General features: G+C 43.6%; 1 protein-coding gene and 1 long non-coding RNA gene across 2 annotated transcripts in view; both read left to right on the plus strand.

Moving 5' to 3' along the window:
* The window catches only part of LOC143478366 (uncharacterized), an 89,753-nt gene that overhangs the window by 3,710 nt on the left and 61,205 nt on the right, over positions 1 to 24,838 (plus strand). Inside the window, exons 2-12 of the mRNA XM_076977322.1 lie at positions 2,160 to 2,205; positions 2,627 to 3,025; positions 3,198 to 3,497; positions 3,684 to 3,974; positions 4,111 to 4,485; positions 7,736 to 8,023; positions 8,207 to 8,497; positions 9,899 to 10,270; positions 10,356 to 10,640; positions 13,218 to 13,511; positions 13,606 to 13,644. Coding sequence (XP_076833437.1) covers positions 2,160 to 2,205; positions 2,627 to 3,025; positions 3,198 to 3,497; positions 3,684 to 3,974; positions 4,111 to 4,485; positions 7,736 to 8,023; positions 8,207 to 8,497; positions 9,899 to 10,270; positions 10,356 to 10,640; positions 13,218 to 13,511; positions 13,606 to 13,644 — 2,980 coding nt within the window. The remainder of the gene's footprint in view (positions 1 to 2,159; positions 2,206 to 2,626; positions 3,026 to 3,197; positions 3,498 to 3,683; positions 3,975 to 4,110; positions 4,486 to 7,735; positions 8,024 to 8,206; positions 8,498 to 9,898; positions 10,271 to 10,355; positions 10,641 to 13,217; positions 13,512 to 13,605; positions 13,645 to 24,838) is intronic.
* Positions 14,344 to 14,998, plus strand: LOC143478204 (uncharacterized). The gene is made up of 3 exons (XR_013121708.1): positions 14,344 to 14,602; positions 14,702 to 14,813; positions 14,911 to 14,998. It is a non-coding gene; the product is annotated as an uncharacterized LOC143478204 (long non-coding RNA).

Here is a 24,838-nt window from a genome sequence, read left to right on the forward strand (position 1 = left end):
GATGCATTTGCATAGACTACCTACTGTGTGGTGGGGGGAGAGGGTGATACACAGTCTTACCTGCAGTTAAAGTCTGTGTTTTTGTCAAAGCTTCTTTATGGCGTCTGCCACCCGCGACGACAAATTTGCAGCCTTTCTTGCAAATTATGCAGATGTCAGGAAGAACGGGGCCAGAGCTCGAGATGGAGAGGCTTGATCTGTAACGAAGTTTCCTGGTCGGAGTAGTCCCAGTAGTTTGGGGGTCCTGTTGGTCATCTCCCCTCGCACGAGACGCCGTTTAGTTCTTCCGATCTCTCGCTGGTCAATAATCCTCCGGTACCGTGTGGGACGTAAACCCGCGTCATCGGGAATTTCTTCAAATCCAGTTCAAGAGTGTTTGAAACTTTCTGCTACGTCTCTGCACTCGCCCCGCAACTCTAGCCACTGCCGAAGACTATTTCGAAAAGTATTCCACCTTGTGCTGGTGAAATTCTGTATTTCCTCATGTTTAACAGACGATATATGCATGTAACAAATCTTATGTTTCGAAGATTTCTTTTTTTGAACACTTTCGGACGAGATTTCCTCTTCTTCGGTACCGCTGGATCAACGCGCTGCTACAACGACGTCTGCTTGTGTTTACTAGTGATGGGACATCTGACGCTACGCTTCGAAGCGTGTACCGAGTAAAAAGGGGCGTGTCCGATGAAGCCCCGCTTCGGAGCTTGTGTTAGATTGAGCAAAATCACGTGATCAGCAACGAACGAGGCCTCGCATTACATCGGCCACGTCATTGCTTCATTTTGCGTATCGTTTTTCAAAATAAAAGCGCTATGAACCCTGTTGCTTCGTGTTGTAGAAGGTGGTTAAATTTAAAATCTGGAACGTTCTAAATTCTTTTTGTTTGATCAGGATGTACATCAGATTCACACATCAAAAACAGACTAAAAACCATTGGAAGAGGCAAACCTTATTTGTAATGTTAAAAACATTTTACATTTGGCAGACGCCCTTATCCAGAGCGACTTACATTTTATCTCATTTTTATATAAGTGAACAATTGAGGGTTAAGGGGCGCCTCAGTCATGGCCTCAGGTCTGGGAATCGAACCCACGACCCTCCGGTTACAAGACCAGTTCCATAACCACTTCCCTTCCCTAACCACCAGGCCATGACTACCAAACCAGATCTAGAACCCCCAAGAAGCAATTATTTAAAACACATTTTGTTTTTTTTTTAATCAGTTTCTAACTCAAAATATTCAGTCTGCCTCAACAACCACTCAATTCCCAATATAGTAAAGTACAACATATCTTCATTGTCAAATACGTTCATGACATACAAGAAAACCCAACACAACCACTAATGGTCAAGGATTAGATTGGCTACAAATCATTTTAATAATTAAAACATGACAATTAAGTATGATTTAATTGATTCTCCTGTTACTAAACATGAGTTTGATGGAAACTTTGTGACAATATTGCATTTACAAATTTTTGAAAGTATGATCCAACTGAATGACGAGGCTGTTACAGTTTCACCAGCAGATGTCACTAGTGAGTGATGAATGAAGCCTCGAGTAATGAACCTTTTTGCAAAGCAAAGGGTTGGAAAGCTTCATTGCTTCAAGAGGCTTCATTTGCCCATCACTACCTTACGGCCTAATTGTATACTGCGAAGCTGTATTCGTGCCAGAATGAAATCTAATCACTGTCCAATAGGAACGCTCGCCTGAATTTGGGGCGGGGCTTAGACTCCAGTCAGAAGCAATCGCTCATAGTTGCCGGATACAAATACATGTTACTGCTGTTTAAAGGAGGGAGCACCTTTAACCTGAAGAATTAGAATTGAGCTGTTATATCAGAGAAATTCAGAAAATATATATTAGAGATGTTTTCAATAAAATCATAAAAGTGATTGTGATATAATAATGCTAAGATTGAATCCAATGACTTTAAACAGTAATTTTATTTATTTATTTATTTTTCCATGTCGTAGCCCACATACATAAATTACAAGTCAGTTGTGCTCTGCCAATTATGAGGGGCCGGTCTAAACCAAAAATTCCAGGGCCGATTTTTTGTCCCAGTCCAGCCCTGATTGCAGGTAGCATATTTTCCATTTCCTGTATTTTGCGACTTTTGAACATCTCTGTCTTTTTGTTTGCCTTCATTTAGTCTGAGAAGATGGCAAGGATTCTGACTCTTTCTATCATCGTTTATGGTAGTGTGATTTCTTTCTTACTGTGTTATGCAGTGGGATTTGCCTATAATGCAGCAAACACAGAAAGCTATGCAAATATAAAAGTTCTGTTTACTTGAAACTAATTTAACTCCATTCTTTTGTCAAATTGATCTGGTTTAAGAAGATCTGTAATATGAATTAAAACTTTACAGAATCCTTAGCCTATTTTACTTAGCAATGAACAAAAACATTAGAATCACATTTCCCACAAAAAAAACCTTTAAAAAAATCAAATCCCTGTATAAACCTGGATAGCATTTTGGCATGTTGAAGTATTACAGTATTTACAAGAGTACAGTCCTTTCTTTACATAGAGTATTATGAACTGCTTGTGATTGTTTCCCTAGGGTAAATAAATAAATTACCTTATATCACTAATTAGACTTTTATGGTCACACAGGATTCCTGTTTAGTGCTACATGGAGTTGGTGGATCCAAATGCCCAACAGTGTTCAGGGTTTTTCAGGTTCCTGCCTGGTGATTCCATGTTCATTCAGTCCATCATATAGTGTTCCAAATCCTGATCGGATTGTGTGGTATGAATATCACAAACTGAAGTATCCTATAGTGTATGATGACTGGTACACTGGGGATGTGATGGACGAGTTTAGAGGAAAAACCAGCTTATTTAAAAGGTCACAAAGAGGGTACCCCATAGGAGGGGACTGGATGAGAGACTGCAGTCTGCTGATTACGGATCTCAGCCTAACCCACCATGGAAGAACAGTATATGCTTGGATAGATCCAGAAAATGTTGGGGAAAGGTTCTACGATGTTACGTCTAAAATATCCATCAAAAGTAAGTGATCTTTCCTCTCAGCCCTCTACGGTGGACGATTGTTAAAATAATCATGGCAAAGGCGTTAAACATGTTTTCTGAAGCATAGTGTTTCTAGGCTAAGTGGAAACTCTCCTGCACCCAATGTGTCACATTTTAATTCCATTGTGATTAACAATTGTTCATTTTGCAGCATCAGCAGAACAACCCATCATTCAGATTGTTGGAGGTCACACAGTGGGGGAGAGCATCACTGTGCAGTGCTCCACATACCACTCCTGCCCATACCAGCCTCCCACTCTGAGCCTGAGCACTGCGCAAAACATTGAGGGAGCAAGTGACCAGATACAGACAATTTACCTTAATGACGGCAGATGGAAAACCACATTAATACGCAAAGGAGTTGTTCGGTCTGTAATCCAGACAGTTCGTTGTGCAGTCAGACACCCGGGGTGGCTCTCTGCATCAGCAACTAAAACACATCATGCAAAGTGTAAGTGAGACATTACATTTCTGAACTTTCAAAAGCAAATCATTGTGTTGTGTGTGAAAAGGTGGTGACCATTACTATACCATTTATGATATGTGTATTTTCTGTCTCTTATGACATTTGCTTTTAGAGTGACATAGATGTATATCTGTATCGTATTATAAGTGAGTGTTGCTGTCACTATCACAGGTGCTATTTATCAACCTCAAATTACTCCTACTGCAAACCCAGAGTTTCTGGAGGGTGTGGAGAAAGAGATCCTGTGCACTGTATTGTACATGTGCTCTGAAAACCGGCCTTACATCACATGGAATGGTGGAGGGAACCCTGGCATCACAACTTTTGCTAAAGGTGTAAAAGATGAGGCCAGATCCATATTAAAGTTTACAGCTAAGGCTAGTGACCAAGGTAAAGTCATTACCTGCACAGCAGAGTTTAAAGGAGATGTTCAAACTGCCAGCATTACTGTACAAGTAAAACGTGAGTAACACATTTGTTATACCTTTTTTAAATCATCTGTGAACTTTATCATTAAGTTTGATAACTGTTGTTTAATGTGGTTTGTACATCGTGGACTAGAGACATTATGAGCATTTATGTGCAATGTTCTTTGAAGGCTCTATGTTTTCCCGGGACTGGACCTTCTCTGTGCCCAAAGCTATCAGAGGCCTCCCAGGTTCCTGTGTGATCATACCTTGTAGTTTCAACTTCAAAACATCCCAGCCCGGCAATGTCAAAGTGAGGTGGTACAAGTTTTCCAGTTCAGAGTACCCCTTCGTGTATGATGAATCAAAACAGAAAATAATTGACAGTTTTCAAGGCAAGACAAGTTTGATTGGGTCTCCTAATGAGGGGAACTGCAGCCTGAAGATCCAGCCTCTCGAAAAGCAACATGATCGGGAGCGACTGTATCCCTGGATGGATCCAGAGTCCATTGATACATACCACAGAGAAAAGTATGAGGATGTAACCATTACCCTTGAAGTGGGAGGTAACACTCAAACTTTTTACTGCATATAATCTATCTATCTAGATGGATGGATGGATAGATGTATCCATGTATCCATCCATCTATCTATCGCTCAAAACAATAAAGGGAACACTAAAATAATACATCCTAGATATCAAGTAATAAAATATTCCAGTTGAAAATCTTTATTTATTACATAGTGGAATGCATTGAGAACAAAATAACATAAAAATGATCAATGTAAATTAATATTATTATCCCATGAATGTCTGGATTTGGAATCATACTGTCACGCCCAACTCCGCCCTCCTCCCTTGTCCCGCCTTGTTTCCCCGTTGCCATAGTGTGATGCGCGGCATAGCAGGGAAGGATGAGACACGAATCCTCGTTTGCAACAAACGTCACTTTTAATTTGGACACTGATTGCGCAATATAGTGCACGTAAAACATGTAACACACACAGACGTGTCAACTATAGACAACGACAACAGGACACTGCGCGAGCGCACATTAAATAGACAAACCACATTAGCCCCACGTGATTACGAGACGAGTCACAGGTGATACTGATTATTCACACGACATGCCATAACCACGGATATCCATAGACGCAGACAAAGCACGTGGACCACGTATACACACGTCCAAAAGAGAGGGGCCGGGGTCCTCAACGTGACAGACGCCCCCTCCAAGGGCACTACCCGTCCCGGGGTGCCAACAGGACCGAGTGCCCCGAACCCACGACGATGGGCGGATCCGACGCGCTCAGTCCTGCGTCTGGGAGGTGACTGCCCTTGGCGAAGCGTCCGTCACGAATCGCCTAGCACACCCTCCCTGGGAAGACCGGGGAAAAAACGTTAGACAAGTTAAACAGGACATTCACAAACATACACACAGGAACATTAACACATAGAGGAACAAATGGGAAGAATGGGTTTGGAATACACACGGGAAGACTCACAAACACTGGGACATACAAACACGTAACAGGTGCCAGGCTGCGTGCCAGGAGGAGAGCAAGTAGGGGAGAGAGATCCGGAGCTGCTGGTGCTGCGTTAGGCGGCCCCCCTCCTGCCTTCGCTGCGAACCCTCCACCGGGTGCAGGGCGGCTGGAGGACGTGCCCGGTGCAGGGCGGCGGGCAGACGTGCCCGGTGCAGCGCGGCGGGCAGACGTGCCCGGAGCTCCTTCCTCTGTCTCCATAGGCTCCTCTTCATCCTCCAGGATCCCCTCCATGGACTCTACCGGGCTCTCTCCCCGGGAATAGTTCATTGAGCTAGCCCTGGAGGGTCTGGAGGACACGTTCTCGCCGGGAATCCCTCGCCCCTTCACAGTTCCCACGGAGGAGGGAAGGCTCTCCTCGTCTTTCTCCGTGCAGGAGCCCTCCTCCTCCGTGTAGAGGTCGCTGTCCGTGAGCTCGGACACTCCCGAGCACACGGACGGGGGATAGTTCTCCTGCTCCCCTTCACCGTAGTATACGGTCAAAGCATCATCGTAATCCGATGGGGGATAGTTCTCCTGCTCCCCTTCACCGTAGTATACGGTCGAAGCGTCATCGTAATCCGAGGGGGGATAGTTTCCCTGCACCCCTTCACCGTAGTATATGGTAGAAGCGTCATCGCGAGCGCACATTAAATAGACAAACCACATTAGCCCCACGTGATTACGAGACGAGTCACAGGTGATACTGATTATTCACACGACATGCCATAACCACGGATATCCATAGACGCAGACAAAGCACGTGGACCACGTATACACACGCCCAAAAGGGAGGGGCCGGGGTCCTCAACGTGACACATAGTTCCCTTCTGTCTGTCACGCCCCTGTCCTCAGTGTTCCCACCTGTGTCTTGTTTAGTTTCCCTGTCCCAGTGTCCCGCAAAAATATTCTCATCTTCTAAAGGGGGGCACGGCAGAAAAAGTTTGGGAACCACTGGGCTAGCACATGGAGGTCTGTGCAGCAAAGAAATGCCTCCCCACTCCATTACTGACCCACTACAAAACCGGTCATGCTGGAGGATGTTGCAGGCAACAGAACATTCTCCACGTCGTCTACAGACTCTGCCATGTGCTCACAGGGCACCAAAGGCGTTTCTGCCAATCTTGGTGTTCTCTGGCAAATGCCAATCACCTTGCACGGCATTGGGCTATAAGCACAAGCCCCACTTTTGGATGTGGGGCCCTCATACCACCCTCACAGAGTCTGTTTCCGACAGTTTGTGCAGAAACATGGATATTAGTGGCCTGCTGGAGGTCATTTTGCAGGGCTCTGGCCCCTTCCTGTTCCTCCTTGCACAAAGGAGGAGTTAGTGACATAGATCCAGATTAAGGAAATAATAACCAGCAGTCAACTGGTACAAAGACAAGACATATATAGACGAACAAACGACCCTCAGGTGAAACGGATCACGGGTTCCGCCCACCAGAGGGACGAACATCACGTGACCAAAACAGGACAGCCGCCGCTGTAAACGGGGGCAACTGGCAGAGCCCCCCCCCCCCCCCCCACAATGTGACATATATATATATATATATATTGCTATCAGCAGTTTTAATCCCTTTGTAATACTCAGCAGCTACTCCCTTCAAAATATAACCATCATGCAAATTTTTTTCAAAAAAAACCATCAAAAAATTTTTTTTACATAATTGGTTTCCATATACTGAAATTATCTCTACTCACCACTTCTGATATTGGTGGTCATTTCAGAGAATCTTGCAGTAATTTTAAAATTGTCTGATCCTTAACATTAAAGCAGTCTATGATATCTAATGTAACGATAAATCATTTGCAGTGTTTTAACTATGGTGACCATATTTTTATTTGGGAAAACCAGGACACTTTGTGTGCAAGTTGTTGAGCGGGGGGTAGCGAACGTAAGTTGTTGAGCGGGGGGCGAACATAACACTCCACTTTAAATTTAATTCTCCCGTCTCTCTCGGATCCGGACCGCGGTCCGCCAGTTGAGTACGATGAGGCTCAACTGATGAGGCTCAGGGATTCCGTGTCATGCAGCGCCGTGCTCAGGGTCCTAGTGCCTGTAGAATTAATGGCCCGATTAAAGTAATTTAAAAACCAGGACATTTCCTCATAAAAAAAAAAAACCAGGGACGCCCAACATAAAATACGGACATGTTCCGGGAAATACGGACATGTTCCGGGAAATACGGACGTTTGGTCACCCTAGTTTTAACAAGCACACACTAACAGTCTTTCAACTCAAGTTTGGCCTCTCAGTGTTCAGTAAAAAATGATGATTCCTTTTAACAGATGTTATAGAGAAACCGCAGTTAGACATTATTGGGATTCCCAAGGTTGGAGAGCAGATCACGTTGTCCTGCAGTGTGCTACACGCCTGTCCTCCTACTCCCCCAACACTACAAATCAGTATCTCCCGTGGGACTGAACACCTTGTGCACATGCCTTTAAGTGAGGGAAAATGGAAGACAATGAAAGAAATAACATGGAACATTCAGGAGGATGATAAGACTGTTTCCTGCATTGTTAGTTACCCAGGTGGACAGACCTCTAAGGCTGAAGTCAGTCTTAGCCCATCGTGTGAGTATAGCACCGAAGGTGTAGGCCTTCATAGCCTCAATTATATGCAGAAATTCAGATTGAGTGTATTTTTATGCTTTAATGAAGCTGGCTAGATAAACCAGTTGGGATTATATTGTAATTTCTGTTTTCCAAAAAACATGCTATTCATTTCAGTTAAATAATGTTTCACTATTTTCTTAGGTGATTTTGATAGTCCAAAAATAACTCCAAGAGAAGATGAGACCATGGAAGGTGTTGAGAAGATCTTTCGTTGTTCTGTGCACCACGCATGCCACAAACAGAAGCCAAGCATCACCTGGAACTACCAGAATATGCCACATTCTGCTGAAACACGGGCGTCCTCTAACACCTGGGAAACTGTTTCTACAATACGGTTTAAAGCATCAAAGGACGACCATGGAAAGAGACTGATATGCACTGCTCAGTCTGTGGAGGGAGAGAAGGTGGATTCTGTTGATTTCAAAGTGAAAAGTAAGTATTGGGCCGTAAGGTGAACCCCGTTTTCATTCTGATCTGCTCCGCGCTCTCCGTACTACATGTTATATTGCACTTACCAAAAAAGTTTCGCGTCACAGAATCCAGTACTTTGTTTAAACCGAGATGTTTTCTGAAGAACTATTTTCCTCATGCTGAATGACGATTTTGACGTCACAAGACACCGCGCTAAACCAATCACGTAACCGATTTACGACAACAAACTGGAAAAATTGACAACCTGCCTAGTGCTGTCTATGTAACGACTCTAACTCAGAGGGAGCAGGGGGTGGACACAATTGCGGAGAGAAACCATTTAATATGCATGTGCTCTCGAAGGAGACAAACAACCAATTGACAGATCAGACTTAGACTTACGAGCACGACGGGGCATAATGAATAAAGAATGAACAAAAACAACAACACATCAATTACAACCGATCAAATCTAGAGATATACAAAAAACAAAGACACAACTCAAACTCACTAGATAAGAAACTACTAAACACTAAATACACTTCTACCTTCAGTTAAATGAAACCAACTAAACAAAACCAAGTATGACACTCCGGAATGACTTCAAAACAAAACACTACGACAGATAACAACGTAGATCCTACGACGTACAACTACGAAAACACACACGACTAACCAAAGGACTTGACTTCGAGACGGTATTACATTTCCACAAATGAACTGGGACAAAGAAGGAAAACACCAGAGAACTAAAACACGAATCACAAGGAAAAGCACAACATAACACTTATGCACACAGACTGAAAGTAACACTCTGGAATGACCAAGGAACACCACCAGGATTTAACGTAATATCCTTGACCTAATAACAAACAAGACTTGAACATGAAACTCTGCCGAGACGCACATACATAGAAACAATCACCAGCCACTCAAGAAACAAAAGCGGGCATCTAAATACAAAACCAGATAACCCTTAATCACTTACAGGTGAAACTAATGACACAAAACAAGGGGTTGAACATAGGCGTGGAAACTACGTAAAAGTGCACATGGAAAAGAAAACAAAACCAACAGGGCCATGATTGACGTGAAGGGGAGGGATCACACGTTACAGTCAAATATAACCTACAGAAAGGAATCTCCCAAAATATAATTTTATAGTGGGCATAAAATAATTATTATCAACAATATCGTTGATTAATATTATTTTATGCCCACTTTATATACAATAACGCACTATTTAGTATTTATTTGGCCCTCAGAAATACATAAATGAGCATTATCATGCTCATTCATGTCTGGCCCATGTCATGTTTAGTAAATCATCATTAATCATTTGTGGAAAGTTGAAAATAGTACTTGTTATTTAGTTTTATGTTATTTAGTTTTTGCCATTAAATCCTTTCTCCCTTAATAAAGGAGGAATGTCTAATTTGGACTGGACTTATTCCATGCCAAGTAAGATGAAAGGTCTCCGAGGTTCTTGCATGGTCATTCCTTGCAGCTTTGACTTCAAAACCAAACTGCCCTCTAATGTCATGGTGAAATGGTATCTGGACTCCAGTACAGGGTATCCTTTAGTGTTCTCACAGCATGGTGAGAATGTTGTTGGTAAGTACTGGGGGAGAACAAGACTGTATGGATTGCCAAGTGACCGAAACTGCAGTCTGGAGATTACATCACTTGTGATGGATCATAATGGAGATAGGCTATATCCATGGATGGATGCAAAACCAGCTGACACCTTCCACAAGGAAAACTATGACAATTCTTTTGAACTTCAAGTAACAGGTAATGTAACTAATAAAAAGAATCACAAAACATTGTTTATTTTGCAATGCATTTACACTTACTACACATGTCTGAATTTTGACAGGACAACCAGATAAACCGAAATTGAGCATCACCGGCATACCCAGGGTGGGAGAGCAAATTACAGTGTCCTGCAGTGTATACCACACCTGTCCATCCAGTCCACCAGTTCTGTCCCTGGGAGAAGCATTACCAAATGACATAACTGTGCACACTCCAATGCAGAATGGTGTCTGGGAACTGACCAGGCATCACACATTTTACACAATGGAAGATCACGTTGTTACATGTAAAGCCACGTTCCTAGGCGGACAGATATCAGAAGCTCAAATAAATCTCAATCCTCAGTGTAAGCATTAAACCAAGAAGTGAAATATTATATTATGAAATATGATAATGAGTAGTTTGTTTGACGATCAAAACTGCTTTGTTTGGTTAGCTAAACAGTTTTCAGACCCCTTTCAGTTTTTTCTAATAACTATACATCATCTTACTGTCATGGTGACAGCTCCGAACCCTTCCCTGTGGGCGTGTCGCTATGTCGTCTGCGTGCAGTTATGTCCATGTTTGTAGTTCCATGGGTGTGGGTCGTCTGTGAGCGTGTTCGTAGTCTTACCTGTGCTTTGTCTCGAGATCACGAGGGTATGCGTTAATCACCTATTTAATGTGCATTCGCACAATGTCTTGTGCTCGTCTTTGTCTAAAATTTCGTGCCTGTGTGAGAGTGTCTTGTTGTGCTTGCCCTCCGCACGGAGCTTATCGTGTTTATGGTCATAATAAACATTTTATGTTGCACCGTTCGACACCCTTTGAGCGTCACAAAAAGACGAGCCGCAAGATGCCAGGGTACACGTCAGCACGCAAGAAGGGTAAGAAGAAGGCCAAGCGCCATCACGCCTCTTCCCCTGCGCGTCGCCGCGACGTACAAGACCCAGGTGAGAGGATGCAGCAGGACCCAGTGTGTGCGAGCCTTCTGCGTCAGGCTCAGGCAGCTGAAACCGAGTCGGAGGCAGAGTGCTTCCGGCTGGCTGCTGAGAGGGTATGGAGCGAGAGGCGCTGCACTTCGACCCTGGCATTCCCCGAAGAGGAGTCCAGTGAGCCCATAGTGGTGGGGGTAGGCCCCTCACCCCCGCCCCCCCAAATTCAAATTTGGGAGTGAAGACTCCGGAGAAGAGGAGAGTCTCCCCCCTTCCGGGTGCTCGGATGAGGAGAGCGAGGAAGAAACCAGCAGCTTTCCCTCCGTGTCGGTAGCTCCCAAAACGTCTGAGGGGGAAGAGGGCAGCCCCACGCTATCGGTCCACTCGGCACCCACCGAGCACTCCGGTGAGGAGGAGGAGGAAGAGGAAGAGGTCAGTCCCCCTCTGTTCATATACTCGTCCCCCACCGAGTATTATGGGGAGGAAGAGGAGGACGTTAGTCCCTCTCCATCCATCTACTCGGCTCCTACCGAGTATTACGGGGAGGAAGAGGAAGTCAGCCCTCCCCCATCCATATACTTGGCACCATCCGAGTATTACGATGAGGAAGAAGAGAATGTCAGCCCCACTCCATCCATTCACTTGCTCCCCTCCGAGCACAACGGCGAGAGTGAAGAGGAGGTTATTGACGCTGAGTGCTCTGAGGACACCATGCAGTCCGCGAAGGACGTTCCTCTGGCCCCCTCGGAAGGGAGCAGTATGGACTGTTCCCGCTGCCCGACCATGGAGGAACCCATGTCACTGGGTTGGGGCGTCTCAGAGAGTGAGGAGGAGATGGGGACGTCGAGGGGCGAAGCGACGGTATCCCCGGGAGCACATAGGGGTCCTGGTGTAGCCAGCGGCCCGAGGTGGGGGTTCAGAGCGCCCGTGGAGACGCCGCGGATACCAGCCAGCGCCAGGACTCCAGTAGCGCCCAGAAGGTTGGCCGAAGCTCCCCGAGGGAAGCCACCGGGAGCACGGCCAGCGGGAGCTCCAATCAGCGCAACGCGCGCTCAGAGTTCCGTCCTGAAGACCGGAAGGACTCCACCACCTGTCTCGCCTGCTGCGTTTGCTTTTGGCAAGCAGCCAGAGCGATTTTGTGGCTCCCGGTGTTTGTCTGTCTCCATGTTTTTCCCAAATCCCCTTTTCCCTCTTGTGCCATTCGTGTTCAATGTCCCAGTATGTGTGATTGTGAACGTGCCCGTGTTCAATGCATTTTCCCCTGTCTTCCCAGGGAGGGTGTTTTAGAGCTGTTCGCGGCGGTTCCTGCCATCGGGGGAGACGGCTCTCGGAGGCTCGTGACCTGCTCTCGGGGAGCTCCGGACCTGCCCGTCGGTGTAGGTTCGGGGCTTTCCAGCTGCGCCGGATGCTCCGGGAGTAGCGAGCCCCTGGTGGCGGGCTCTGTCACGGTGACAGCTCCGGACCCTTCCCTGTGGGCGTGTTGCTATGTTGTCTGCGTGCAGTTATGTCCATGTTTGTAGTTCCGTGGGTGTGGGTCGTCTGTGAGCGTGTTCGTAGTCTCACCTGTGCCTTGTCTTGAGATCTCGAGGGTATGCGTTAATCACCTATTTAATGTGCGTTCGCGCAATGTGTTGTGCTTGTCCTTGTCTAAAGTTTCATGCCTGTGTGAGAGTGTCTTGTTGTGCTTGCCCTCTGCACTGAGCTTAACGTGTTTATGGTCACAAAAAACATTTTATGTTGCACCGTTCGACGTTCGTCGTGCCTCCTCCTTCTAGCGTCACACTTACATTAACTCACAAATTGACACCCCAAAATATCCTATAAAACTCCCCCAAATTGCTATATAGCATAACCAAACATCACTGTAATATCATCCTCAATACAATGATTACCAAGCATCTTTAAGCAATATCTATAAGCGATATCTGAGTTATATCTGGATTTTTGTTTAGCATAAAATTAGCATTTTGTCGCTAGGAATTCTGATACAAATTCAACTACCATTTCAGGTATCCATAAAGACATAACCATTGTTCCAGAGGAAGCAGACGTCACAGAAGGTTTTGGAAAGAACTTCACCTGCACTGTTTACCATTCTTGCAAGACGCAGGCTCCAGAGATCTCCTGGAACTACGAAGACATGCCAGAGACTACAGGGACCAAAAAAAGCATTGGGCTGAGCTGGGCTACAACTTCTAATATATTATTTTTACCCTCAATGGAGGATAATGGTAAAAAACTCACCTGTACTGCAAAGTATCCTGATGAAGGGATCACAGCCTCGGTTGTTTTACAGGTTTTAAGTGAGTGACAGCAAATTTTGTAAGACTAAAGTTACTTACCCACCATGTGTGCATCCGTTCCATCATTTCACCTGTGGTCTTTGTTCATTTGCAGAGTATGTGCCCAAAGATGTGGATCCATTTGAGAATGACAGTATGCTTTTCCTATTTCCATTCCTAATGCCACTCAAGTACAGTTTGATAGATAGATAGATAGATAGATAGATAGATAGATAGATAGAAGCTGTTATAGTTTCAATTCTTATATTTTACTGTTTCTATTTCAGCTGTCCACGTATTGGAGGCGAATGTGGTGCCCAGAATCAGTGCTTTGGTGCGCTCATGTGTGGTGATACCATGTACATTCAAGACTGGTGACGAGCCTCTTACCCGCCTCCGTAGCTTGTGGGTCACCAGGAAGGGGGAGTTTGTTTTCCACACTGGCCAGAGCAACATCGTGGACAACTTTAAGGGTCGCACCCAGCTCCTGGGGGATCCCAACGAGCAGAACTGCACTTTGCAGATAGACAATGTCCAAGCGCACGATAATGGCCCCTTCTGCTTCCGTGCTGAGAAAGGAAACGACAAGTACACATTTAACCACAGCTGCGTCTTTCTCTCCATGAAGGGTGACGACCGTCATAGTTGACTCACTTTCTTGCAAAATTTGTCATGTTATTTATATTTATATATTTCAATATATATAATCAAATCTCATCGTGGCACATAATTTGATTATGTCCACTGCTATTAAGAACCAGATACAATATCTGATCGAGAAATGCGTTTTAATGGCTGTTTCTTTGTGAATGCAGCATCTCCTAACAAGCCTGTGGTATCGTCCCTCCCTGAGGAGATGGAACCAGGCAAACGATTCACAATAAGCTGCTCCGTAATCCACACGTGCTCCTCACACCCCCCTACAATCACATGGAATGTCCCAACTGTCAGGGATGTGGTGAGCCACACGGACGTCAGGTCGGGCCAATGGGAGACAACCTCCACGATTACGTTCATCCCAACAGGTTACGAAAAGCAAGAAAATCTGATTTGCAGTGCTTTGTTTTGGGGAGGAAAGAAACAACAAAGTGAAACCTACCTGAGTGTGAAGAGTGAGTATGGAGCTAATGTGAAAAGCTTCAGGCTTATTGAGGAGTTGTTTGAAACAATGCTGTGCAGTGAGGATTGAAAGTATGCACACTCTTTTTAAGGATATGAGGGGCTTGGAATGGAGACCATAGGGCCTTGCGTTATTGCACCTATGTTGCTTCTGTGTGTCATTGCTGGAATTATATTCATTATTTATAAGAAAAGGAGAAGAAAGTAAGTTATTTTTTTTATTTCTTGTGGAAAATGAATCTTTTTTGCATAGTCAGACTTTTGACTTATGATTCTCTTTGCTCACTCTACTGATTTAAAGCAAGGCGGCTTCCAGAAATACACCTGAAAAAAGGCAAGCAATGAATTATTAAAACATTTTTGTAAATTGCTAGTGGAGGTTAGTGTCAGGGCTGGCTCGGATGCCATGCCTTCTACCTCCACAAGAGGCACCCGAGTCAGTCCTAGACTGAATCGGCGCAATCAGCAATGATCCGTTTCACCTGTTGCCATGGCTTCTTAAGGAAGCTTGTGGAGACGGATCATTGCTGATTCGTTTTGGTCATGCCGGTACGCTGTCAGCCCTTCTCTGGTTTCTCTGGTGTTGCGTTTTGTTGTAAGGTGTCTCGCCACCTTAATCTCTCACTTACCTATACTTATTCGAGTTTCTATCTCCTGCGCCGCTTACTGGCCCATCTCAAGTTTTCCTCCAGCTATCTCTCTTCCTATCCGTTACTCTTATATTTTGGGAAGGGTTTTGTTTTGTTGCGGCGTTCGCTTGCTGCCAGTCTTCCCCTGGCGTCCTTAGTTCCTTTGTCACACGTTGAAGTTATTCCGCGTTCTTTCCGTTGTCTTTGTTATTTTCTCTCCCGTGTGTTCACGGTTTTGTTTATTTTTACGCGTCGAGTTTTCCGCGTCCTTTTAGTTTTGTTTTCAGGCGTTGAGTTTATTCCGCGTCCTTTAAGTTTCGTTTTTGTTTGCCTGTGTGCATGTTTTTGTGTGCACACAGTTTGGCTTTGCTGCACTGTAAAAAAAAAAAAGTGTAAAAAAACGGTAATTTTCTGGAAATGGGGGCGCCAGAAAATTACTGTAAAAAAACAGATAAGTACTGTAAATTTAAAAACATACATAAACTGTAAAAAAACGGCAATTTTCTGGCGCCCCCGTTTCCAGAAATTTACCGTTTTTTTACAGTTTATGTAAAAAAACAGATAAGTACTGTAAATTTAAAAACATACATAAACTGTAAAAAAACGGTGATTATAACACTTAACATGCAACACTGTCATTTTAAAGGAAATATTCCTAAAATTGAATGTGGTCTTTACTCTAGTTCACATTCAATTATAACAATATTGCAGTGTGGTGTAGGAAGGAGAGGTAGCAAACAGATCCACCGCAGCACAAGGCTTTTTAAATTCAAACTGCCTCAACAACATAATCACGCCAGACCCCACGATCACGCAGAAGAGACTTAATTTAGACACAAAACATGAGAGAACGGCAATAACACGACAACACTACACAAACATGGCATAGAATAATTTACACAGTACAACTACATAAATTGATGAAGGGGGACTTAAACCAAGTAATGCACATAATCAAGTACACAATTAATCAACACATGCATAGACATCACATTAACAGATAACGATACCGGAGTCGCAGAGACTCATGGGAAGTAGCGCCGTCCCCCATTGGACCGACGCTTCAATATAAAAATATATATAACATTAATAGTTAAAATGAGCCATAAACTCCGAACCGTCAGAACACACATTTCAACGCTACGGTTATAGTTAAACTATGATCGGACAGGAATGCCAGACACATGTTCTAGCACTATATGAACCGATAAGAATATATTACGCGTTAACTAAATAAGTTACATGCACTGAAAGCTGACGTTGCAAATACTCATTTGAAGAAACACTGATTTCAAAACTCATGCATTTGGGCTGCAGCGGGGTGATAACGAAAGGTTCTTCAAACAATATGCACAACCAGAACAACTCTTCATGCACACTGTGCAGTGGTCCGATTCAAACAGGCCCCACCCCTACCAATCATAAACTTAACATATTCAGTTATCTTTACTTAACAAGATCATTGCAATGCCTATTTCAGCTCAATAATGATAACAACTAGTTTTATTTAGTAATGGCAATATTTTTTATGAAACATGAAATAATAATTAATGATTACTAAAATAATTTATTAAAACCTAATCCGGGTTTACAGTGTAGATACAGTGATACAGATACAGTGCATATTTAATAGTGGATTGAAAATGAGATGGATCTGGAACGCCTTAACTCTTTATGTATGTTATAAAAATAAATCACAGTCAAGAACATTTTACTTTTTACTCACTTTTATAACATGAAAATCACATATTTAACATGTCAAAACTTAAATTAAAACATGCATCAATGTTGTCTTGTAATATTTCCTTGAAATTAATTCCAGAAGATTCTATTACTTTGTCTCATTAAGATTAATCAATATTACTTTCTTTTTACAGTTTGTTTAGTTAAAATTATTATCTAAGAATTGTTAAAAAAACAGATTTATAATGTATTTAATTTATACAGATTTTTCTTGTTAAATCACATGACATTTTTAAATAAACAGTTTGTTCTGGTAATTGTAATACACTTTCCCTGTCATTTTAAAATACAGGAAAAAACTGTAAAATTTATTGGGAAAAACCTGTAAAAAAACTGTTTTTTTTTTACAGTGTGGCTTTATTTCCTGCCTGCTTTATACGGCACTTGGTTCTGCCTCTCCCTCTCGTTTTCTGACGCCGTGTGTGCCTGGTGTACACCCCGCGTTACAGTTAGATTCACAATCAGGTTAATGTGTCCTCCATTTCTTAACAGGGCATCATCATGGAACCAATTTTCCAGGTCAGTTAACATCCTTTAAAATGCAACTGTATAATAATGTACCTTTATAAACATACTACAATGATAACATCAAATATCTTAATACTGTGGTAATAACTGAAAAAATCATCTTAATTTCTGTCATCTTAAAGAAAAAAAGTGTTTGGGGTGGATGAAGTCATAGAGAGCATATGCAGTAGCCAAGATGTTCAGATTTATTAACAAATTAACACATGTCTACGCCACCCTCATTTCTTCCTACAGGGAGTGAGAGACACCTGTTATAATCTGTCCGCAGTCAAGCATTCATCCATTAAGGATGCCAAAACCAGCACCACAGCTGTTCACATCACTAATTTGTTATCTTGTGCTGACACTGGCTGGGTCCTAAAGCCTGACCGCTTCTGTTTCTGCAATCACAGATATTTACCAGGTCCTAAATTTTACCTCCATATGCATAGGGTCCTACTCCCTATACCCGACACATGATTCACAAGCAATCTGTTATATGTTAATAAATCTTCACACCTTGGCTACAGCATATTCTCTCACTGTATGCAGTGAACCATAAGGACAAATTCATGTACCACTGCACCCCACACAGTTTCACAAGCAGAGGTTCCACCCAGAGCCATAAGCTGTTTGCTGTTAGCAAGTTTGCAACATGACATACTAAGCGTAGCTCACGATCACTGCCATATGACTGAATCAGTCACACTATGGCGAACACAAATGACACACAGATCAACTCACGTGCCTGTTTCAAGTCAGCTGAATGGTGGATAAGGACAATGTGTCAGTGCTGCAGAGTGTATGTGCAGAAACACCTGAACATACTAACTACAGCATTTTACATTTGGCAGATGCTCTTATACTAAGGAATTACATACCAAAGCAGAGAGGACTAAAAACGTTATAGAAGAAATGTGCATGTACATTTATTCAGGCTGGAAGTTTTAAATCAGTTTTGTAGCTGACTGTTACATATAAATTATGTTTTTTATCCACCCTTCATGAAAATATGACCTATGCAAGAGACATTCTGTTACATAATACACTACATGCTGCATGTTTGTGTACAGTAAATAAAATCTCGTTTCCATTCTAAATGACACTCTCTAAAAAGGAGATTGGATGATGGTGCAAGATGGTTGAACCCCACCAGGATATCTACGTAAGTACTTGTATTCTTTTATTTTGAATTATTTTATTTATTGTACATTTGAAACACAGCAGTTACCTGAACAAGATGATTCAAAACATGTTTATTATGATCCACAGTAAACCACAAAGACCACCAAAACCTGAAAGAAGGCAAAACATATTATAATACCATAAATACCAGAGTAACTGTAATAAAGCAAAACAAATCACATCAAATACCTCCAGCAGAATAATCTGGATGTTTTATATCCATTAGGAGCAGACAAAGTTTCTGGAGCAGATTTTCAAGGTGATTTTCTTAAGATATTGAAGATATTTTTCAATTTTTATGTTATTATTGCACAGTAAAATATTTTAAAGAAACTCCATCTTTCGTACTTAATCTTACTTAATAATCTTTATTACTTTGTAATCTCAGGAAAGATCCTCTCATCAGTTCAAATGTGAGAATGGAGAACATGTGAGTTATGCTTAATAAAGTCATAATTATATAAGTTATCCATAAAGGGACAGTTTATTTGATCCAGGTACAGTCCATGTAGGGCTTGTTTGATTCCAATAGTTTAATCAAGTAGTGTCAGTCTTCAAACAACTGATGACTTGTCAGCCCATCTCAGTTAGAATACCTGACCTAATGCATTCAGCATTCTGTCAAGATCTAAAAATTACCTTTGCATTTCTGGTTGATAATATGAACTGGTAAGATGTCATTCCACCAGTGTTTGCTGTTGTTTCAAATACATTCATAAGCATATTTCCTTACACCCAGTGTAATATGTGCTCAGTCAACATGGGACTTTTGTCCTCAGAGTAAACAACACAAGTGTGGGGGCTGCAGCCTCAAGATTCTCCAAACCACGCCTACCATCACCAAAGAGGTGACGATGCGTCTCTTGATTAGACTTTTCCCATTTCTGAAGTTTACGATTATTAGTGGTTTAGTAAACTATCTCTCTACCCCTCTCTCTCTCTCTCTCTCTCTCTGTGTGATCCTCTTCTATTTTAAACTATGCATCAAAGTTCACCAAAATCAAACTACAAAGGTGGATGTTCAGCAGTAAGTATGTTTATTTCACAAACTCATTTTTCCAATTACCAATTATCATATAAACACTACCAAAAACTGCAGAACTTGATTTAGCTCAGATAATTTTTCAGATATCAGATCATTCTAATTTTACTGTAGTTTCACTGTCCTGTCCTCAAACGTCCCCACAGCATTATGATAATGATGACGACTACACAAACACCGTTGATCTCGTGCTTTATGGAAAAGCCAGATAAAGGACTTGGAAACCCTATGAAGGACAAACTGTATATTTCAGAGTTATTTACAAGTTTGATGCTACCAGCACCAGTAATGTTAAAGAGCACTTACCCACTCAAATGAACATCATTGTGTTCACTGTTTTGTTAACCAGAGACTATTTAATTCTCATAGTTGAGCTCAATTTAGTGCTTCTCAAGCTGTATGAGCTCTCTTTGTATGTATCTTTTTTACTTTATGCTAATATTAATCCTGTTTACAAGTATCAACTGTTAGGAATGGTTATGAACTTTCTTTTTAACTCATTTGAATAGAAATGTCTTAGTAGTAACTATTAGTAAAATTTTTAGAAAATAGATGGAATTGTAATCACTTTTACATGGCTTTATTTATTTATTTTGTTTAAAAACATGAAAGAATAATAAAGCTAACCAATTTATTGGATATAAATTACTGAAATCTTCCATCTCCCAGTCAGATTCACCTTTTTAGAAACATACACACACAAACATATCATTTTATTTTCCTTTTTGATGACTTATTTTATGATGAAATAATATATCACCATAAAAAATTATATCACCATCATCCCCTTCCCATATTTCTCTCATCCACTGCCTGAAATAATACCTCAGCTGTGTTTTGAGCTCATTTAAAAGAATATAAAAATGTAATGTCAGAAATTAATTTGTTTTTGTGGAAATGTTTTGTCACACAAATTTGAGAGCAGGTCCGGTGCTAGAGCAATTTTAACACATTTGTTAACATGCCACAGCTGCTAGCTGTTACGGAACAGCTCCGGGACCCTCCTTGTGGGCGTGTGTTTGTCGTCTGGGTCTGGTTGCCCGTGTATGTGTGTTCGTGGGTGCGGTTGTGAGCGTGTTAACTAGTCTCACCTGTGGCTCGTCTCGTCATCACTTGGGGCTTATGCAGTTTGTCTATTTAATGTGCGTTTGTGCAGTGTCCCGTGCTCGTCTTTGTTTGAAGCTTAATGCTATGTCTGTGTGTCGTTCAGTGTTATATGTTGCTGTACGCTGTTTGCGCCACCGTTATATGTTTAAATAAAGTGCCCGTTGACATGACGCACCCGCCTCGTCCTGCCTGCCTTCCCAGCGTTACAGAAAGACGAGCCACCAATGCCAGGATACCCCTCCCGATCAAAAAAGGGGAAGAAAAAGAGTAAACAGCAACATGCATCTTCCCCTAGGCGTGCGCGAGAGGTCGAGAAGGAAAGGAGAGAAGATGTGTTCTTCCAAGCTGCGTGGAGGGAAGGACTCCACGCATTAATGGAGGAATCCTCTCCCCTGGCATACCATGGAGGAAGGTATGGAGGACCCATCCGTAGTGTATGTGGGGATGGGAGAGATGATACCTCCCGAGTTTGAATATGGAAGTGAGGAATCGGAAGAGGAGGTGAGCCCGCCTCCCTCCGAGTGCGCGGGCGGAGAGACGGACTGCGGAGCCAGTGCCACTCCATCCGTGTATTCCGCTCCTACGGAGTACTACGGTGAAGGTGAGGAGGAGTTCAGCCCTCCGCCGTCCGTGTACTCTGCTCCCACGGAGTATTACGGCGAGGGCGAGGAGGAGATCAGCCCCCCTCCGTCCGTGTGCTCAGCGCCTGCGTATGGTGACAGAGAGGCCGGAGAGGACGTCAGCCCTTCCCCTTCGGTGTGCTCGGTACCAACTGAGTATTACGGAGAGGGCGAAGACGTCAGTCCCCCTCCGTCCGTGTGTTCTCCCCCAACCAAGTACGACAGCGGGGGTGAAGAACAAGTCAGCCCTTCCCCATCGGTGTACTCGGACATGACCGTGAAGTCAGGAAGGGGGTGTCCGTCAGAGGCCGTTCCTCTTTTCCCCTCTGAGGGGAGCAGCATGGACTGGTCGCGGTGCCAAGGCTCGGAGGAGGCGATGTCACTCAGCGCGGCGGCCTCAGAGGGGAACGACCTTATGGACACGGCGGAGGAAAAGTCTGCCCGGCCTCAGGAGAGGAGACAGGGAACCGGTCCTGCGAGGAACATGCCGGGGATGTTTTGTTTCCCCCCGGAGGCGCCCCGAGAAGTGCCAAGGGCAAGTCGGCAGGCAAGCCCTCCGGTGGTGCCGAGTGGAACTGCAAGCACGACCACCACGAGGAAAGCTGGCATGCCATCCTCTGAAACCCCTAACAGTGCTGCACGCGGGGGAGGGTCTACCCCGAGGACAGGGGTGGCTCCACCGTTAGCGTCGCCTGCGGCCCTGGGGGGGTTCTCTCCGTTTGCTGCACTTCTTCAAGCGGGAAGCCTTCTGTCATGGGTGCCTATGCCAGTGTGTGTGTGTCTATCCCGGTGTTCATACCCAATCCCCTTTTCCCTCTTGTACCGCTCGTTTTGCATGTTCCTGTGTGTATGTTCGTGAATGTGCCTGTGTTTAACGTGTTTTCCCCCGTCTTCACAGGGAGGGTGTTCTAGGAGACTCCGTGGCAGGCTTCGCCATCGGGGACGTTGACTCTTGGAAGCTTGCGCTCCCGGCGGTTCCGGATCCGCCCGTCGGTGTGGATTCGGGGTCTTCCAGCGGGGCTGGACGCTCCGGGAGTAGCGGACCCCTGGTGAGGGGCTCTGTTACGGAACAGCTCCGGGACCCTCCTTGTGGGCGTGTGTTTATGTCGTCTGCGTCTGGTTGCCCGTGTATGTGTGTTCGTGGGTGCGGTTGTGAGCGTGTTAACTAGTCTCACCTGTGGCTCATCTCGTCATCACTTGGGGCTTATGTAGTTTGTCTATTTAATGTGCGTTTGCACAGTGTCCCGTGCTCGTCTTTGTTTGAAGCTTAATGCTGTGTGTCGTTCAGTGTTATATGTTGCTGTGCGCTGTTTGCGCCACTGTTATGTTTAAATAAAGTGCTCGTTGACACGACGCACCCGCCTCGTCCTGCCTGCCTCCCCAGCGTTACATTAGCTCATATCAAGCCCTGAATATACAGTAGTTTTGGCTTTTAAAAATGCCTCCCCATCACGATTTGTTTTACTGCAGCATTATTGCATATACATTATACACTTTGGTCAAGTCTTGTCCATGGAGAAACATGTCCAACTATAGTTCCATGAAGTTGGAACTTTTAGGGTTCAAATGGGCCATCACCGAAAAATTCAGAGAATATCTATTGGGGGCCAAGTTTATAGTGTTCACAGATAACAATCCCCTGAGTTATCTCTAAACAGACAAGTTGGGTGCTGTTGAGCAACGTTGGGCCTCCCAGTTTGCCCTTCTTAATTTGGAAACCAAATATAGACCTGGAAGTACCAGCTGTGTATGCATTGTCTCAACAACATGACCTGCCTGCACCATCTTGTATTAAAGACATTGCTTTGGGGTTTTCTGTTCCACCCCAGGGTATTGGTTCCATCGCTACTATTGATGCATTTCCCATAGGCCAAAAAGTGGCCCTCCAGTTAGCTGATCCAACCAAAAACCAAAGGTGCTTTTCTAGTGTACCGGCCCCCTTCTTTTGAGGAGCGAGCAAAAGAAAGCAGATGAGAGGGCAAGACGGGGTGCTATACTGCGTGACGCATAGGCCAGGGGAGTATAAGGAGTTGTTGCAATTGTTACTACCCGGGATCTTACAGGCTGAAGTCTTACCTGCCTTCCATGACGACCATGGCCATCAAGGGTGTGAACGAACAGCATATCTGGTGCAGAAGAGGTGTTATCATTTGGCATTAACATATCCAGTTTAGAAATTCTCCCTCAGAGTGAGGCCGTTTCTGACCACAGCCTCATAATGTACGAGTTGCGTTTGATTGGCTGCCCCGCTACCAAATTAAACAAACTATAACACCCAGTACCATAGCTGCGCTCACTGATATTTTACAGGGTCTGAGGTTACACCATTACGATATAAGAGAGTCAGTGAGAGAAGAATGGCGCCATGGTACAACGAGCACACGCGTACTCTCAAACGAGTGGCGCAGATCCATGAGCATAAATGACGAAATTCAAAGTTAGAAGTGTATAGACTATCATGGAAAAGCAGCCTTAGTGAATATAAGCATGCCTTCCATATGGCAAAATCCTCATACTTATCAGCCTTAATAGAAAAACATAAAAACAATTCAGGACTTCTATTTAAAACTGTTTCCATCCTTAAGCCTTGTTTATACTTTTGCAAGTGACTGTAGCGCTCGACTCCGCCCACCTCGTGCGAACCTCCGCGAACAGTGGAGGCGTTTATACTTTCTGTATCACAATCTTTGTAGTGTTGTCCGAAACGATATGTGGTAGTATAAAGAAACACCCCTCAAAAACAGGGGAAGGAACATTTACCTGACGAATTTTAATGTTGCTTTGTGTTTCAGGTTTGAAAATGCGGGAATTTAGGCTAAAGTACTTGCAAATGCTTGAAATTGTAACTACTTCGTTTCACAACAAATAGCTATCTGACTGAACAGTTCTGTATTACGTTAACAAATACAAGCCTCTTGTAATTCCAGGACAAAACATGAGAGAACGTGAAGACGTTAAGATTGGGGGTTTTGAAAATAAACAACCATTAAATAATGTGATAAAAAACAAATTTTTTCGAATCATTTCAAGTATATGTATAAATATTGAACTTAATTAAGTTTAATGTGCTAGGAAATATTGAAATGGACCTTTAAAGTGACATACAAGAGCTTGAATTCCACCATGTAAAGGTGTATGAACCCTGAAAACATGACTTTGTTCATTGTGCTGAGGCGCAGCGCGCAAAGTTACAAAATTCGAGAGGTGCACAACCTCTCAAATCGACAGCACGCGAGGCCTTTGTGCACAGGTAAAGCCACTGCAATTACGTCATTTTCGCCAGGCGGACCCTCACGCTGCTCATGACGCATCAAGTAGAAACCAGTCTTTACGAGGAGCCATGAACAAATCAATTCACTAATCCCACTAGAGTGTAGCAGTAACAATTTTATGAAA

Source organism: Brachyhypopomus gauderio, chromosome 16 (assembly GCF_052324685.1).
Source record: "Brachyhypopomus gauderio isolate BG-103 chromosome 16, BGAUD_0.2, whole genome shotgun sequence".
Lineage (NCBI taxonomy): Eukaryota > Metazoa > Chordata > Actinopteri > Gymnotiformes > Hypopomidae > Brachyhypopomus > Brachyhypopomus gauderio.